At 45.4% G+C, this 16,955-nt stretch overlaps 2 protein-coding genes across 3 annotated transcripts in view; both read left to right on the plus strand.

Annotated features, from left to right (window-relative positions):
- Maml2 (mastermind-like transcriptional coactivator 2) overlaps nucleotides 1-16,955 on the plus strand; it is a 317,444-nt gene that overhangs the window by 171,311 nt on the left and 129,178 nt on the right. The window lies entirely within an intron of this gene.
- The window catches only part of LOC134480140 (uncharacterized), a 55,793-nt gene continuing 38,838 nt past the window's right edge, over nucleotides 1-16,955 (plus strand). Inside the window, exon 1 of the mRNA XM_063266368.1 lies at nucleotides 1-16,955. This exon is cut by the window's right edge and continues 23,532 nt beyond it. Within this exon, the coding sequence (XP_063122438.1) occupies nucleotides 5,266-6,381 (1,116 nt within the window). The 5' untranslated portion in view covers nucleotides 1-5,265 and the 3' untranslated portion in view covers nucleotides 6,382-16,955.

A 16,955-nucleotide genomic window follows, 5' to 3' on the forward strand; every position in this document is an offset into this window, starting at 1 on the left:
GAGGGAGAGGGAGAGAGAGGAGGAGGGAGGGAGAGGGAGGCAGAGAGAGAGGGAGGAAGAGAGGGAGAGAGGGAGGAAGAGAGAGAGGAAGAGAAGGGAGAGAGAGAAAGGGAGAGAAAGGGAGAGAAAAGGAGAGAGGGGGAGAGAGAAAGGGAGAGGGAGAGGGAGAGAGAGAGGGAGAGCATATAGACATCTTTGTCTTAACAGGGTGCCAGAGATGCACTTAGCAAGAGACAGAGATAAAGACTCAAATCTAAGCAGGTTGACTCCACAGACCTTGGCCTGTACCACACACTGACCTTCCATTCCACCAGTCACTGTGCTGCTGAGGAAAGGAAAGCTAAGGCCTGGATGGAAGCCCTATTTGAGGCTAAGAGATGTCTTGTTGTTCTAAACCCATTGTGAACTCATGCAAGAAAAAAAATCTAAAAACAGAAGCAGAAGATCCACTAGAGTCCAAACTTCCAGGGAAGCTTGCCAACTGTTCTGTCTCCTGCTGGGAGAATCAGTGGCTGAAACTCCCCTGCATATTGGCTGTGTGCAAAAGAGTCCATCACTGAAAGCTCAGTCTCCCCTCTTGGTTCCTACACCTTTGGAGAGAATGTGTTTCCCCTGAGTCTGTCCCATGTGATATAAGCAGGCAGACAGAGGGTCAGGCAGGCAGGCAAGCTGAGGGCTCGTCCTTAAGAGCTGATTACCAGGAATGCCCTGACAGGTTGAAGCTGTGTTGTTAAACTGATCCAGTATTCTCCCAGCAACTCTCCTCTCCTTCCTGGACCCAATCAGCATTCTGTGGACATGAGCTTCCCTCACCTGAAACTCTGCAGATTCCTATTTCACCCATCAGGGTTCCTCCTTGTTTTACACTAAGTGACTCTAAAGAGTCGCTCTGACTAGCATGCTCATGTGTCAGAAACTGAAATGAATTTTATGTGATACCAGGAGGGGAAGGACGGATGGGACGGGTTTATGGCTAACCACACATTCCCTCTGTTTAGCTGGGAGAGGAAAGAGAACGTGTTTGTTCACCTGGGATGTTTAGTGCTGATGTGTTATATACGTAAAGGCTGTCAGGCTTAAGCCGTAGCCATTTGCACAGAAGTTGGATTGACTAGTTGGTTTTCTCTGTTACATGTTTGGGAAGCTGAAGGATTATTTTTTATGAAACTGTTTCTTAGATTCATTGTTATAAAGCCAATGGGAATAATTTTTAGATATTACCAAATAAATGCAGAGTAAGTATGTATATGTATGTGACAAAAGGCTATTTGTGGTGTCTACTAGCATACCAAAGCATATATTGGCCTCAGGTTGTCAGCATCTCAAATATTTTTTACAGAGTCCATGCTGGCATCCTCCACATCCACCCACCTCCTGTTCAAAACTTCTCCAGCTCATGGACTTCCCTTCCCCCAGCTTCTCATAACCCCACCATTTCTGCCATGCCCTCTCTCTGCTCGCTCTTTCTCCCTCTCCTGTTTGTCTTACTGTTCTCCTAGTCTCCCCTCGTTCTCCCCTCCCGCCATGGCCAGGGCCATTCTAGTGGCCATGTTAATCCACTACTTTCTCTCCCTACTCTGGACTCTACCAGCTGCCTTCGGCTCTGCTCCTCCTCGTGTCTACAGTAAAAACCTTCTCCTCAACCACACCTTGGGGCGGTCACGTCCTCACTTCATGCATCTGGTGCCAATAGACAAGTCTTTCTATGTAGCTCTGGCCTGGAACGCACTGTGTAGTCCATGCTGACCTTAAAATCCCACCTCGGTCTGGGAGAAGAGTTGTGGGCCACTATGCCCAGCTTCTTCCACCACAGACAAAAACACACAGTATTTTCTTCCACCTAAAATGAAATTGTAGGAATATTTAAGATTCTCAAGAGAGGATGGATACATTTCAGCATTTCAGGTCCACCTAGCAGATTGCTAAGATAAAGGCAGACAGAACAAATGACCCACACAAGGCAAAGCCAGAGAGTCAAGCATATCGTTAAAAAAAAAGTGTTCTGTTAGACTGAAAAAAAAAGGGGGGGGATTTGATGAGAGAATTTTGGTATCTATTTGTTGGGCATCAAGAGCCAGTGGCAGCTCTGTGCCTAGCACAGGTGGGGAAAACCGAAGCTCAGCTTTAAAACCGTCTTTTTCAGACTCTCATCTGAACTCAGATCACCAAGGGTTTGTAAAACTCAGGCGCGGGTTTAGTCAACCGGCTTTCCACTGCTGTAACAAACACCTGAGCTCACCTTGCAGAGAGAAGTTTATGCTCATACTCTTGAGTTTTGTTTCCTCTACTTTGGGCTGGTGTCTGTTACAGCAGCCCAGAGGGAGAGAAAACAATGACCAGGAATTGAGAGCAGAGGAAAGAAAAGACTAGAGATAGGGTCCCCAGTGTCCTTCAAGGCCACATTCCCGGTGACCAACAGACTTTTCACTAAGTATACCTTTTAAAAGATTCCAGCAGTGCCGAGGGCTGCAGCCAGACCTTTGACACAGGACTCCTGAGGACACACAAAGCATAGTGTTCAGCCCCTGGTCCTCAAGATGTCAAGATGTTAACATGCAAACTATGTTCAGTGCATTGTCAAGAGTCCCCAGAGTCCTAATTGTATCAACACTGCTCAAAACCCTAAGTTCAGCAGGGTACCAGCATGGTACAGGGTGTCCAAGATGCAGACATCACCAAACAGTGAGGAAGCAGGGCAGATTTAGTGCACCCTAACCCTCCATTTCTCTAACTGGGATCCACTAGGCAGAATGTTGGCTCCAGGGGCAGACCTGTCTTTCGACTTTGCTAGATGCCATCACACAGGCTATTTGTGGGTAGGCCCCACATGATGCCTACAGCTCTTCCTGGCAGATTCTTTGTTGCCATCAGTAATTCCCCAAGGCCCCACTCTCGACTTGACTTCACCCTCATAGCTCCATGTGTCGCCCTGTCAGTGATCGCTTATGGGGCCTTTCATCCCACAGCACACTACCCGGTCTCTTTGACTTCCTTGCCTAATCCCATAACAGTCTACATGACTGTAAAACACATGTGTATGATGCCAAGGTCTGCCACCAGCCTAAGCAGTCCCCAGGGCACACGTGACTCACTGACCTGAGCCTAGCTGGTCAGCTGAACATGAGGAACCTAAGTGGTCATGGGTAAAACAGGTCACCAAAGGACTCTACTTTTCTTCCCAGTTTTGTTTTGTTTTGTTTTGTTTTGTTTGAGACAAGGTCTCACTATGTAGCCCTGGCTGTCCTGGAACTCAGTATGTAAATCAGGCCGGTCTCAATGTCACAGAATCTACATATGTCTGCCCCCCAAGTGCTGGGATTAAAGTTTGCACCACCATGTCTGGCCAGGACTCTCTGCTTGAATCTCATGACTGAAAGAAATTTGTGTTTTTATGCCTTTGAACCATTGTGGGCCAGTTGGCTTTCTGGAAATAACACTCTATTAGTTTTTTGCTAACACTCTATGCGAGCTCCTTTTCTAGTGAAAATGCAGATTCTGGACCAGAATCATAGTTATGTTGTACAGAAGACATTCTAGAAGTTTTCTAACCAGTTTCTCCATACTTCTTCCAATTTCTTCTTTTAAACCAATCCCAAAGGCTTCTCCTGCATTGCCAGATAAATAAGTATCAACAGCAAAGAACCCAGTATTCTCTGGCATTTGGTGTTTTGTTAGTCCAGCTCTCTGGTGCTGTAACAAATCCCTGAGATAATCAACTTATGAGCAGAAAAGATTCATTTGGGGGGCTGGGGATTTAGCTCAGTGGTAGAGCGCTTACCTAGGAAGCGCAAGGCCCTGGGTTCAGTCCCCAGCTCCGAAAAAAAGAACCAAAAAAAAAAAAAAAGAAAGAAAAGAAAAAAAAAAGAAAAGATTCATTTGGGCTTACAGTTTGGAGGTTTCAGTCCATGACTAGTTGGGTCTGTTGCTTTGGACTACTGGTGGCATATCAGATTTGGGGTAGGTGGGGTAGTGAGCCCACTATCTCTTTTCAGGGGCACACACCCAGTGACCTGAAGCACCCTTGATAGCCTTAACCTCCTAAAGGTTCCAACTCCCTCTCAAAGCTCACATCCTGGGGATCAGGCCTGTAACACAGGATGCTTTGGGGGATACTGTCGGCCTAGGAAGGGGCCTAAGAACCCCCATTCCTCAGTTGCCTACAGAGGATGTCAGTGAGTAGAAAAGGTTTCAGAATGTTTTATACCCAGGGACAGAATAAATTAGAGTGAGAGAGCCTGGACACTGGAGGCAGAATTACCTAGACGCCATCAAGCATATAACAGGTCTGAACTTGGGTAGCAGCTGTGAACAAAGCTGAGGGACTTCTGACCGTTACATTTTCTGGCTTGATATGGCTTGAACAGGATGAGGGGTATGGCCCATTATGAATGATTATGAGACCTTTAGGCTCTGGGAGTGTCTGCTGGGAGCGTGTACACACCCTAACTCTCTGTGTTCTAGTCATCCTGGGCAGTTCCCTGGTTTCCAAGCTGTCTATCCTGCTTTGTGCCTTGCTGGTGATTCTGCCTGAGATATTAATGCCATTGTCCTTCCACTGACTGAATGGCATCCATACAACTCTTGATCCCAAGTCGAGTGCTGTTACCAGAAATCGCTCCTGGTGCCTCTGTCCACAACCTGCTGCTGCTGGTCTGAGTTAGGCATCCTTTCTAAATGCTCCACCGACATCCTGTGAGGTCTCCTATTATAACATGATATGCTATGGTCCAGTCACTACCTCGGAGCTTCTGGAAAGGATTTCATTTTGTATGTTTTGGACTCTACTGTCCCCACATAGAAGAAACGTGACGATAACCTGATTGAACACTGAATGTTGAGAAAGACAGGAGACTATCTGCTATGAAACTAGTGGCATCCATTTCCTCGTTGCTAATGACATAGCAAAGCAGAAAGATGTTTGGACAGGGCCTTAACTACATTTGGTGTGAGGTAGTGTGAAGGAGCAAAATACCTTTGTGAAGAAGTCAGACAAGTGTTAAACAACTTAAAAGACAGCCCTACAATGCCTGGAGAGCTATTTGCATAGAGGTAATAGTTAAAGTCATGGCTGAGAGACAGGTAAATACCAAGATAAAGACAGGCAAAGCAAAGGTAGCACAAAGGGAGAGAGCAGCAGGGATGCAGATGCACAAAAAGGACATGGAGAGCTGATGCGAACAAAGCCACATGGAGAAAAACCCGGTCCTTCAGTTTTAAGGATCTCCTGCCATACCATTGTCAGGACAATGTCACAGTATCGGGGAGATGCATGGAGTCTTCAAGAGGAAAACCATAAAGGGAAGAGATCTGAGATGCCCTGCTCTAAACGTTAGGCTTCATATCCACGTCCCACGGGCCTGGACTCTACTCTTCCACTATTCAACTCTTCTCTTCTACTCTTCCACTCTTCCACTCTTCCTCTTTTCCTCTCTTCCACTCTTCCACTCTTCCTCTCTCCTACTCTTCCTCTCTCCTACTCTTCCTCTCTTCCACTCTTCTTCTCCCCTACTCTTCTTCTCTTCCACTCTTCCTCTCTCCTACTCTTCCACTCTTCCACTCTTCCTCTCTTCCACTCTTCCTCTCTTCCACTCTTCCTCTTTTCCTCTCTTCCACTCTTCCACTCTTCCTCTCTCCTACTCTTCCTCTCTCCTACTCTTCCTCTCTTCCACTCTTCCTCTCTTCCTCTCTTCCACTCTTCCACTCTTCCTCTCTTCCTCTCTTCCACTCTTCCACTCTTCCACTCTTCCACTCTTCCTCTTTTCCTCTCTTCCACTCTTCCACTCTTCCACTCTCCTACTCTTCCACTCTTCCTCTCTTCCACTCTTCCTCTCTTCCTCTCTTCCACTCTTCCACTCTTCCACTCTTCCACTCTTCCTCTTTTCCTCTCTTCCACTCTTCCACTCTTCCACTCTCCTACTCTTCCACTCTTCCTCTCTTCCACTCTTCCTCTCTTCCTCTCTTCCACTCTTCCACTCTTCCACTCTTCCTCTTTTCCTCTCTTCCACTCTTCCACTCTTCCACTCTCCTACTCTTCCACTCTTCCTCTCTCCTACTCTTCCACTCTTCCACTCTTCCTCTTTTCCTCTCTTCCACTCTTCCACTCTTCCTCTCTCCTACTCTTCCTCTCTTCCACTCTTCCTCTCTCCTACTCTTCCTCTCTTCCACTCTTCCTCTTTTCCTCTCTTCCACTCTTCCACTCTTCCACTCTTCCACTCTTCCTCTTTTCCTCTCTTCCACTCTTCCACTCTTCCTCTCTCCTACTCTTCCACTCTTCCACTCTTCCTCTTTTCCTCTCTTCCACTCTTCCACTCTTCCTCTCTCCTACTCTTCCTCTCTTCCACTCTTCCACTCTTCTACTCTTCCACTCTTCTATTCTTTTAGCCTGGGAGGATACTCCCATTCATAAAAAGAGGTGCTACTCCCATTCATGATAATAGAAGTGCACTTAAAGGTTGGTTGCAACTCTGTCAACCTTTGTTTTCTACACCACTTCATAGAATGAATAATCTATCATGTCTCACAGGTGCATGTGCACATGTCCACAGACAGAGAAACAGAAGCACAGACACAGACACACAGTTCTCCACCTTTTCCTACCTGGCACTTTGTATGTGTCTTAAGAATTGCAATCCTCAGACAGGAAGGGAATTTTCTACTTTAAGTACGATTGAGAAAAGTATATTAAACAGAAAGAAGTATTCAAGTATAGTCTCACACCCTCAAATCACAGTAGGGCTTGACACCTACAGGACCTTCAGAAAGGATCACAGTAGGTGTCATGCTGCCCCTTGCATTGTGTTAACAGACTCCTCTTGGGGTTTCTACATTTACATCAGAGGATGATGTTTTGCCCCAAAATACTCAGAGCTTTTCAGAGCTGCATTCCTAACCAAACCACCCCCTCTGTTTCATCTGTAACAACGGCCCCAAGAAAATCATTGATATGAAGGAATAGTACAATTCTTTATGTTCCGGGGAGACAGACAGGCCAAGCCTGGGAAGACTAAGAAAAGAAAGTAACAGGAACGTGGTTTGTTCTTCATAATTACATACTTAGGGGAGAAAGGAGAAGAACGCTCCTTTTAACATGGCTGGCCATGACAGATGAGCTGTGCTGCAGAGAAGAATGTGCAGCAGCCCTGAGAGGAGATCGAGCTCTCTGGAATGCCGGAGATAAAACGCTGAGCACTTTACTCTTCCTTTGCCTTGTGCTTCGAGCCTTTCACAGTTCTCTGTGAGTGGCAGGGGACATGAGGGAGTGCACCAGACCCTTCTTGTCTAGGTCGTGCAGCAAAAGCAACTGTCTCTTGAAGACATAAGATCCAAGCACCTCAAAGACACGTTTTGCTCTTGGCTGGCAACACCCCCAGAATAAGTGCTTGATAGATTTGGCAATGAGACCAGAGTGCAAAAACCTACTTCATCTCTTAGCTCCTGTGCTCCCCTTGCTGCCTGTTTACTTGGGAACACTATTTACTCAAGGGTGGTTTGAGCAGAATCCAAGGAGCAGGAGAGCGTACATGCATGTCTGTGATTTTCCTTTCAAAATGAAATGACGGGGGCCGGCGGTGGCTCTGCCCTGAGAGCACGCACTGCTCTTTCAGATGCTCTGGGGCAGGTTCCCAGCTCTCATGGCATGTGGCTCACAACCTCCTGCACCTCCATCTCCAGGGGGTCTGATGCCCTCTTTGGGCCTCCAAAGTCACTGCACTCAGACATACCCACAAACAGACACACGTGTGAACATCATGAAGAATAAGACATATTTTCAAGTAACAACACAGTTTATACAGACCTGGCTAAAGTAATCAATGAATTCATGAATCATTTCCTGAGGCCACCATGAATTTGGGATAGAGAGAGAAGAACTGTTAGTGTAAGAATTGTAAAATAAGTGCATAAGGTCATGCAGTCAACCTTTATTTCTCCACACTGCAATCCTCGGAGGCCTGTTTATATCTCTGCCATGTAAAATAAACCCATAAACAGACATTCTGAGACTTGAAAGTACCTGGGATAATGATTACATAGACCATTTTATAGGACAGAAAGCACTATTTTTAAAAATGGGTTAGTTTTGTAGTATGACTTCTGTCATTTCTTTGGTTATAAATGTAAGCACTTAGTTATTACAATTGTCTTTAAGTTTTATATTTATAATAATCCAAACACTGTGAGCTGAAATTATATGATACTAAAATGAACATGATGTAAATCTTAAGCAAATTTTCTTTGAAGCCCAAGCTGTACTACAACATACAGCCTTCTTACAGACTTCAGTGTGGTAGAATTACTATGACGCCTAGTCTATAAGGCTGTCTCTAACACATCCAAGTCTTTCCCCTCACAGGAAGGTTAAGAGAATGGACTGAAAATTACTCCATGTGACTAAACAGTATATCACCATACACGTGTCTGACAAACTGCTCTCTCCAGTAGCATCTTCTCCATCTCCATGCAAGTGGATAGTTTTAAAAACTCTTTACACATCATGATTTCATCATGCTTGTCCCGCTGATTTGCTAAAAGACTGGGTGTTGGAGGGTTGAAAGTAACAAGAGATAGGTTATGCAAGCAACAGATGGAAGAGATACAACCGGAGCCTACATGTCCTGACTCCTAGACAAGTGTTCCCTCCACTGTGCCAGGCAGTGGAAAATTCCCAGCCTTATCCTAGCTTCTCATCTCTTCCATTAAAACACACACACACACACACACACACACACACACACACACACACACACTCAAACACACTCAAACACACACCACACACATCACACACATACACACACAACACACATACACACGCACGCACACTCACACCACACATACACACACACACCACACATACACACACACACCACACATACACACACACCACACATACACACACACCACACATACACAACACACATACATACACACATACACACACACCACACATACATACACACCACACACACACATGCACACGCGCACACACACTCAAACACACTCAAACACACACACCACACACACACCACACATACACACACACCACACACAAACACCACACATACACACACATACACACACACCACACATACATACACACCACACACACACATGCACACGCGCACACACACACCACACACACACCACACATACACACACACACCACGCACACACACAGTCACACATACTCATACACACACACTCAAATACACTCACACCACACATATACACACACACCACATACACACACATACACACACACACCACACACACATGCACACACACACACACATACACACAGACAACACACACACACACACACACACACAGCAGCAGCAGCAGCAGCAGCAGCAGCAGCAGCAGCAGCAGCATGCTATCTGGCCTGTCACTGTCAATACGTGAGTGGAAAGGAGTAAAGAGAGAAAAAAGCAGAGATATGATACAACTTGCTTCCCATCCAAAGATCTTGAGCAATCAAATGAGGCTAGTGTCCACAAGTTGGTGCAGGGTTTAGCAATGAGATGGTAGCTATTTGGCCGCTCCTGGTCTCACTCAAGGTCTCGAGGGACAAAACAGGAAACAGGGCCTTGCTCTAGCCAAAGCTGGTTCCCTGGCCTGGCCCTGGACAGGGCATGTCTTATCCAAGCCTCCACTGCAGCTTGCTAAAATGCAGGCTAGTAGCTACCACTTCCTATAGTTCTCAGACCTGCTTCAGGGATCCAGTGAGGAGATAGATGTTCACATTTCTTGAAAATCATTTGTATCAAATGCCACAAGCATGTCCAGGGCCATTACTGATGTGGTTAATGGGGCACCAAGAAATGATGATTTAAGGACTGCCTTCTACTGAAAGCCGACAAAGGCAGGCCTTGCTCTGAATTACACTTTGCCTTTCCATGCCATTCTCTAGAAGAAGAAAATGGGAGATGGAGCTCTCTGGTGTATTTGTTTTTCTTGTTTTTCAGAGGTAGGGTCTTATTCTGTAAAGCAAGGCTGGCTTCACCTCCAAGGTGCTGGCATTAGAGACGTGTGCTGCCAAGCACCTTTCAGGAAAGCAACTCGTTGCCCAGGCTTGAAGAAGAGCGGCATGAACCAAGGCTACAGGCTGCCGTAGCTACTTTCTTGTTGCTGCAGTAAATACCCTGACCAAAACAACTCAAGGGAGATGTGGGTTATTTCCAGTTCCAGGGGACACCGTCTACCCTGGCAGGGAGGACAGGGCAGCTGGCTGCAGAGGTGCAGCAGCAGGAACCAGAGGCTGGCTGGTCACCACATGTCCACACTCAGGAAGCAGAAGTGAGTAGGAAGTGGGGCTGAGTTACAAGGCCTTTCCCCTGTGACCCATTTCCTGCAGAGAAGCACCGCCTCCTAATGATTCTACAGCCTTCGCCAACACCAGCAGCTGGAGAACCAGGGTTCAAATACCCGAGCCTAGGGGCAAATTCCACATCCAAAGCACTGCTTGACCCACACATAATTTCTTTTGCAAACTTTTAGGGGAGAAACCTTCCTCTCCTGAGTCTGTCAGATGACACAAATAGGATGAAACATGTTCTTGATACTGAGAACCAGTTTATCATTCTGTGCTTACCAATCACAATGAAAATGGCTAATATTCTCAGCAAATAAGTACTATGTTTCCCCTCCTAAAGTGAAGTACATGGAAGGGAGCAGAGACTGTGTCAGTCAGCTTAACATTGCTCTAACAAATAACTGAGCTGGTCCATTTTTTATTAAGAAAATGGGTTTGAGATGTCTTGGTCCGTATGGGGATCTTCAGTCTCATTGTGGGTGAACTGGATGGCACTGCTAGACTGTGCACCTTGTGATTGCAGTAGCTAAAGAGATGAAGGAAGAGTCTGGGATCACACAACTCCCTCCAAGGACATCCTACTAAGTTCTGTTACCTCCCAATAATTGGGGACCAAACTCATGGGCCTTTGAGGAGACTCAACATCAGGTGTGTGTGGCTTTGTGAGAACCCAAGGTGTTATGCATGCTGGGTAATCTACTACTAAGTCCACTCCCAGGGCCAGAGGCTCTCAAGGTCTTCTCAGTTGGCTAGCTGTAGAGTGGTGGAGACATCTAGGACCTTAAATCTATGGAGCTGACGTGATTAATTCTTGCACACATCGCTGGCTGGAAGCCACTGTCTTACTGCTTCCACTCCAGCCTACATCCCACTCTTTCTCATGTGTTGGTCTTGGCTTACTGGAGGACTCATCCAACACTCCCTGCACTCACGCTCATGCACAGTAGACAGATTCTCTCTTTCTCAAGAAGGGTCCTACACAATACTGTGAGGCTCTGTCTCTGGGATGTCCAGTCATCGGATGTGATTTGAGGCCTTCAACCATGCTCCTCAGCATCCACCTAACAGCACGCTTCCTGAAACGTCCTTCTCGAGCCTACTAGGGCCTGCCCCGCTGACACTGGCAGCACATATCCGTTTTCTACACAGTCCTTCAGACCTAAAATGACTCGGGTCTCAGGAACCCATCACGTCAGCGACTGTCTTCTTCCTTCACAAGAAGTCCAAGGCAGTTGTGCAGTTAGGTGTTTGAAATAAAATGTGTCAATACACTATAGAAGCTGCCTTCCTGTTTCCACATCTGTCATTAGACAGCAAGGCTCACAGAATACCCCACCCCACCCCCAAGAAATGTAATTCGAGAGAGGAGTGGGTTTTAGAGGAGCAACAGGGAGCTGGAGATTATGACTAAATGGCAGGACAGTAACCTCCGCCCCAGTTTGAAAGTGCTCTCTATGCTCATTCTATGAGTCTAAAAGGCACAAGATATATACAAAAAAGTGTGTGTGTGTGCATGTGTGTTTGTGTGTGTGTGCATGTGTATTTGTGTGTGTGTGTTTGTGTGTGTGTGCATACGTGTTGGTGTGTGTGCATGTGTATTTGTGTGTGTGTTTGTGTGTGTGTGCATACGTGTTGGTGTGTGTGTTTGGGGGGGTTGTGGGGAGGATTGTGTGTGTTTGTGTGTGTGTGCATATGTGTTGGTGTGTGTGTTTGGGGGGGTTGTGAGGAGGATTGTGTCTGTGTACGTGTGCGTTGCATATACATCTGTGCATGGGCAATGCAGAGACTGATGTCAAGTGTTTCTCCCAATCACTTTTCCATCTTGTTTTTTGAGGCAGGGTCTCTCACTGAACCTGGGGCTGGCCGGTGAGCCTGGGGATCGTCCTGTGCCGGACTCTTTAGCTCTGAAATTACAGGCATACCATGCCACCCCAGTCTCTCTACATGGGTACTGAGAATCTGAACTCAGAACCTGACACTTGCAGAGCAAGCACTACACCAACTGGGCTGCCTCCTCAGTCCCCAAATATTAGAATTTTGAAGACCAACCTTCCCACTAACTCTCAAGTTTCTCCAGATGAAAAATGAAAGATTCGTGCAGCTTTGGAGAAAACCATGTACCGTTATGAATACCCTCGTTATGAATACCCTCACTGTCTCTACAACCTAAAACCCATAATGAATTTGTTGAGAGATGACCAAGGGTTGACATGCCTTTTTGTTTTTGGAGGACTGACCATCCGACTCTTCTCTTCTTGACTGCCCTGGAAGCTTTTTCCAATTAGGCATATTTAGCTGAACCATATTATCAGGCTACAGGAAGAATCCCGTTTGTCAGCAGTTTTAAACTTTGCCAAATAAAGGCTTATTGGCAAATGGTGGTGAGCGCTCTGCTAATGGCCAGACTTTAGAAAACACGCACCCTGCCGAGTTTTATTCAAGCCATGGTTCTATTGAAATAAAAGAGGGTGACAATGGCTGCTTTCAAACACTAGAGACCCTTTGCATTCCAATAAAAGTTTAAATTAATGTTTTAAAAGGTTACTGCTATTTTTTCCCATTTAGCTGCCATCCTGTATGAGTCGTATTTAGACGAGGCCCTACTCTGTTTTACTATTTCTTTCTGCACAAAAACTAGTGTTTGATTACATTAGATCATCAGTGTCTGGCTTTCATTAGACAAACCTGAAATACCCTATTATTAAGATTAAATAGAAAAAAATAGTTGTTTTCTTATTCAAAACCTATTATTTTGAGGCTATGCTGACCAGAGGAAGAGAAATCTTTACAAAACCTGACCTAGAGATGCTATGAGAGGAGCAACACAGCCGCCTCTGCACTGACTGGGCTGCTCTTCCCTAGGATGTGAAGAGAGGTGGCCTACACATCTTCGACTATGCAGTTCCCACTTTGCTGTGAGAGGGCTTTGAAAGGGAGAGTAGCTTCTGCTTTGTAAAGCCAGCAACTTACATTCAATGGAGTTGCTTGGATCTGGGGGCCCTGTTATTCAGGCTTCACCAGTATCTTCTCAGTGTGGGTTTTCAAACCCACCGCTGAAGCAATGGGTGGACTTTGCTCCAGTCACACGAACAAATAGCCAAGAGGGCAGCAGTGCCTCGAGATGACCTAATGGTCTCATCATACACAATGGTGTACACTCCAGCCTCTTCAGATTTCACCCAGGGGAAATAGAACCTCTCTAGGGGCTGGGGCTGGAGAGATGGCTCAGAAGCCAAGAGTACTTGTTGCTCTTGTGGACGACCTGGCTTTGATCACCAGTACCCACATGGTAGCTCACAGCTGGGTAACCCCAACCCCAAGGAATCCTATGTTTTCTTTGACCCTTTGCAGGGACCAGACACATATGTGATACATAGATAGACAGAAAAGCAAAACAGTGTAAATACACATAAAATAAATTAACATATTAATCGCAAAAGAAATTATCTAGGAGAATTTTATATGATGCGAACACTTTCCACTTGACACGGTTGGGAGGAGTCTGAACTAGGGTTTGTCTGTGGTGACTTGGCTGTGGGCATGTCTGTGAGGGTTGTCTTAATGAAGTACCTTTATACGGAGAGACTAGTCTGTATGGGCAGCATCATTCCCAAAGCAGAAGGTCTTGACCCATATCAGAGTGATTTGACATTTGAGCTGAGTACAGGTCAGCAAGCAAGCAAGAAAGTGAACACATATGATTCATCTCCCCACTCCATGATTCTGAATGTGATGTAACCAGGTCTATTACCCCCCTGGTGCTATGACTTCTCAGAAACGATGAACTGATTGTTGTCCAAGCACTTTTATCACAGTAACAGAAATGATTACCTCTGGATTATCTCGCGGGTCTTCGGTAGTTCAGAAGTCATCTCTCCAAGAAACCTACTCCAGCATGCCAAAGAAAAGGCAGGTACCCAGCCTATGTGCTGGAACCCCAGAGGCATCACACTGTGATTACACATTTGTTAGTCTCCCATGTAGACCATGAGATACATAATACAGTACCGTATCTTTTCACTGTAGCATTTGCCATGTCTACCACAAGGCATGCTAACACAGTAGGTCTTGAGAAAATGTTTACTAAGTGAACACCTTGTTAGACTACTTACCGTGTTTTTCCCGCCATGTTGGCCAGCTTTCTCGAGGCCCGTAGGAGGTTGCTATGACGGTAGTTCCTGCCTGCACCCTCAGAGGCAGCACCGTTGGTGATATTATTGCACTCACTAATGTCAAGAAGCTCCCAGGCTCCCTGCAGAAGCCCCAAGTTCCACTGTTTCATGGTTGTGTTTATTTGCTTATTTTGTCCCTGGTGACCTTGGTCACTAGGTGAATTGGCTGTGTCTTAGACTGTGGGAAGAAGACAGGATGAAGGCCAAGGTCTTTCTCCTTTCCTTTCCTTCAGTGGCTCAGACTGTACCCTGGCCCTCTTCTCAAGGAATAAGTGTTCTCAGAATGTCGTTTGACTCCCGTGTTAAGTGAACTGTCAATGGCTTCCTCTGGCTTATCCGGTTTACTTAAGTCAGCCCCATTCTGAAGAGAAACCAAATCAAAAGTCTACCAAGAGCTACTCATGTAGGATGGATGGAGTAGGGGGAGCCTGTCTGCTCACAGACAAATTTATAACCTGTGCTTCCAGACAGCTGCTTAGACTCCTGGCATGATTGTCCAAATAAAACCAGGGCAAACCATTATACTTGACCATAGAAATAACCCAGATTTGGTGGTGGTGTTATTGGGGTATAAATGCCCCAAATACTTCATGGTACATACTTATATTCTTAAAACATCATATATTAACCCAAAACTAAGTACCCACCAGACAGTAACACTGTTGCTATTACCCCATATTTCCACATATTAGTATTAGCTTCAACTCTTGAATACCTGTCCATAAAAATACAAATCATCAGTAATACAGTAAAACTGGGCCAGTGTTGCTTGATTTATATCTGTGAAATTCAGATTTTGCTGAGCACCCTGTATTTTCATCTGTTGCTTCTGTACCTACTAATTCTGAATCAGAAGTCCTAAACCGTGTGTTCCTTCTGTTATTATCCATCAAGTGGCCTTTCCTGCACTAGATGAATCCAGGCAAGTTCCTTTGACCTCTTTAGCCCACAGGTTCGACCAGTCCTGACTATCTCTGTGCAGCAGGTTCTGGACTCTGCATATGACCGTATGTGGATCTTGTGTATGAAGTGGTCAGGTACCAGAGAGGAAATGAAACTACCATAGTGTTACTCTAGCACCAGCAGCAGGGCACAGGAGGATTACAGGTTTGGGTCAGATGGGTTACATGATGAGTGAAACTCTGTCTCGTAAAAGAAAAGGAGAGAGAGAGAGAGAGAGAGAGAGAGAGAGAGAGAGAGAGAGAAGAAATTCCAGGAAAACCAAAGCTCTTGTCTTTTGCCAGCCATCTTCTCATAACAAATGGCTTAGATCCATCTCAGCGGCTCCTCATCTGAAGTGAGATTCATGGTTTCCAGAATAATTTGTCCCTCATTTACCTGGGTTGATTTTAAACTTTCTGAGAATTGAATGGCAAAGAAGAAAAAAATATATATATATAATTTCTCAATAGTGGTATCCAAGGCAGGGCTAGAGAGATGGCTCAGTGGTTAAGATCACTGGCAGGTCTTCCAGAGGACCCAGGTTCAGTTCCCAGTATGCACATGGCAGCTCACAACTGTAACCCCAATTCCAAGGGATCAGACACTCTCACACACATGATGTGGCAAAGCATCAATGTACATTTAAAAAATAATAATGAAATTAGCCCAAGGCAAGAACATGGGAATTGTTGTGAACAGGGTAGATAGACTGTTGCTTTTCTTGTCTCCACCCTGGCTTTTTAGTTTACCAGGAGCCTAATGGAGCCCCAGATAAGCCATGCCAATGCCCAGGCACTTGTAACAAAACCAAAGGAAATCAAGGGGGATGAAGTCATCCATGAAATCAGGAAGCAATTAAACACATAAAGAAGAGAAGCATCCCCCATGATGGGCCTCAGAGCAACTGACTGAGGTCCAGGAACTTGTTGTTCTCAAGGTTTTTCACTTAAGTTTTCCCGGCTTTCTTAGTTCAATGGGTTTCATTTTGAAGTTATAGAATTATGTAGTCATTACCTGCCCACATACCCAGGTCTTCATTGCATCGCAAAGTGGATGTGGGTGGGAAGAGTGGGAATAGACAACAGAGATGAGAGCTTCAAAGGCCATCATGTTTGCCTCTGCTTGAGCAGTTGCTACCATTTTAGCCTCTGCTGTCATCTGGAGTAGCTCTGAAGAATCTTCTGTGCTGTCTTCTAATAAAAACAAAACAATAAATGATTATGTGGTGATAAAAGGAAGAGGTATCAGGAAAAATTGTGTAAGAGTCTTGCAACTCTTGTCAGAGAGCGTAGTGCTGTTGGAAAGAATTTTGTTTGGTTTGGTTTTTATCTCTATATATACCAAGAGAAAGAAAATATTTTGAATCCAGTATTTATAGTGATAATTGTTAGATGAATTATATGAGCACATGTGGTCTAATAAATATGATGTCTGTATAAAGTTATACTGTTGACAGCAAACGCACATATTGTCTTTTTAGCTTTAATAGGTACAACCCAGAGCAGTGTTTCTCAACCTTCCTAATGCTATGACCC

This window comes from Rattus norvegicus, chromosome 8 (genome assembly GCF_036323735.1).
Source record: "Rattus norvegicus strain BN/NHsdMcwi chromosome 8, GRCr8, whole genome shotgun sequence".
In the NCBI taxonomy this organism is placed as follows: Eukaryota; Metazoa; Chordata; class Mammalia; order Rodentia; family Muridae; genus Rattus; species Rattus norvegicus.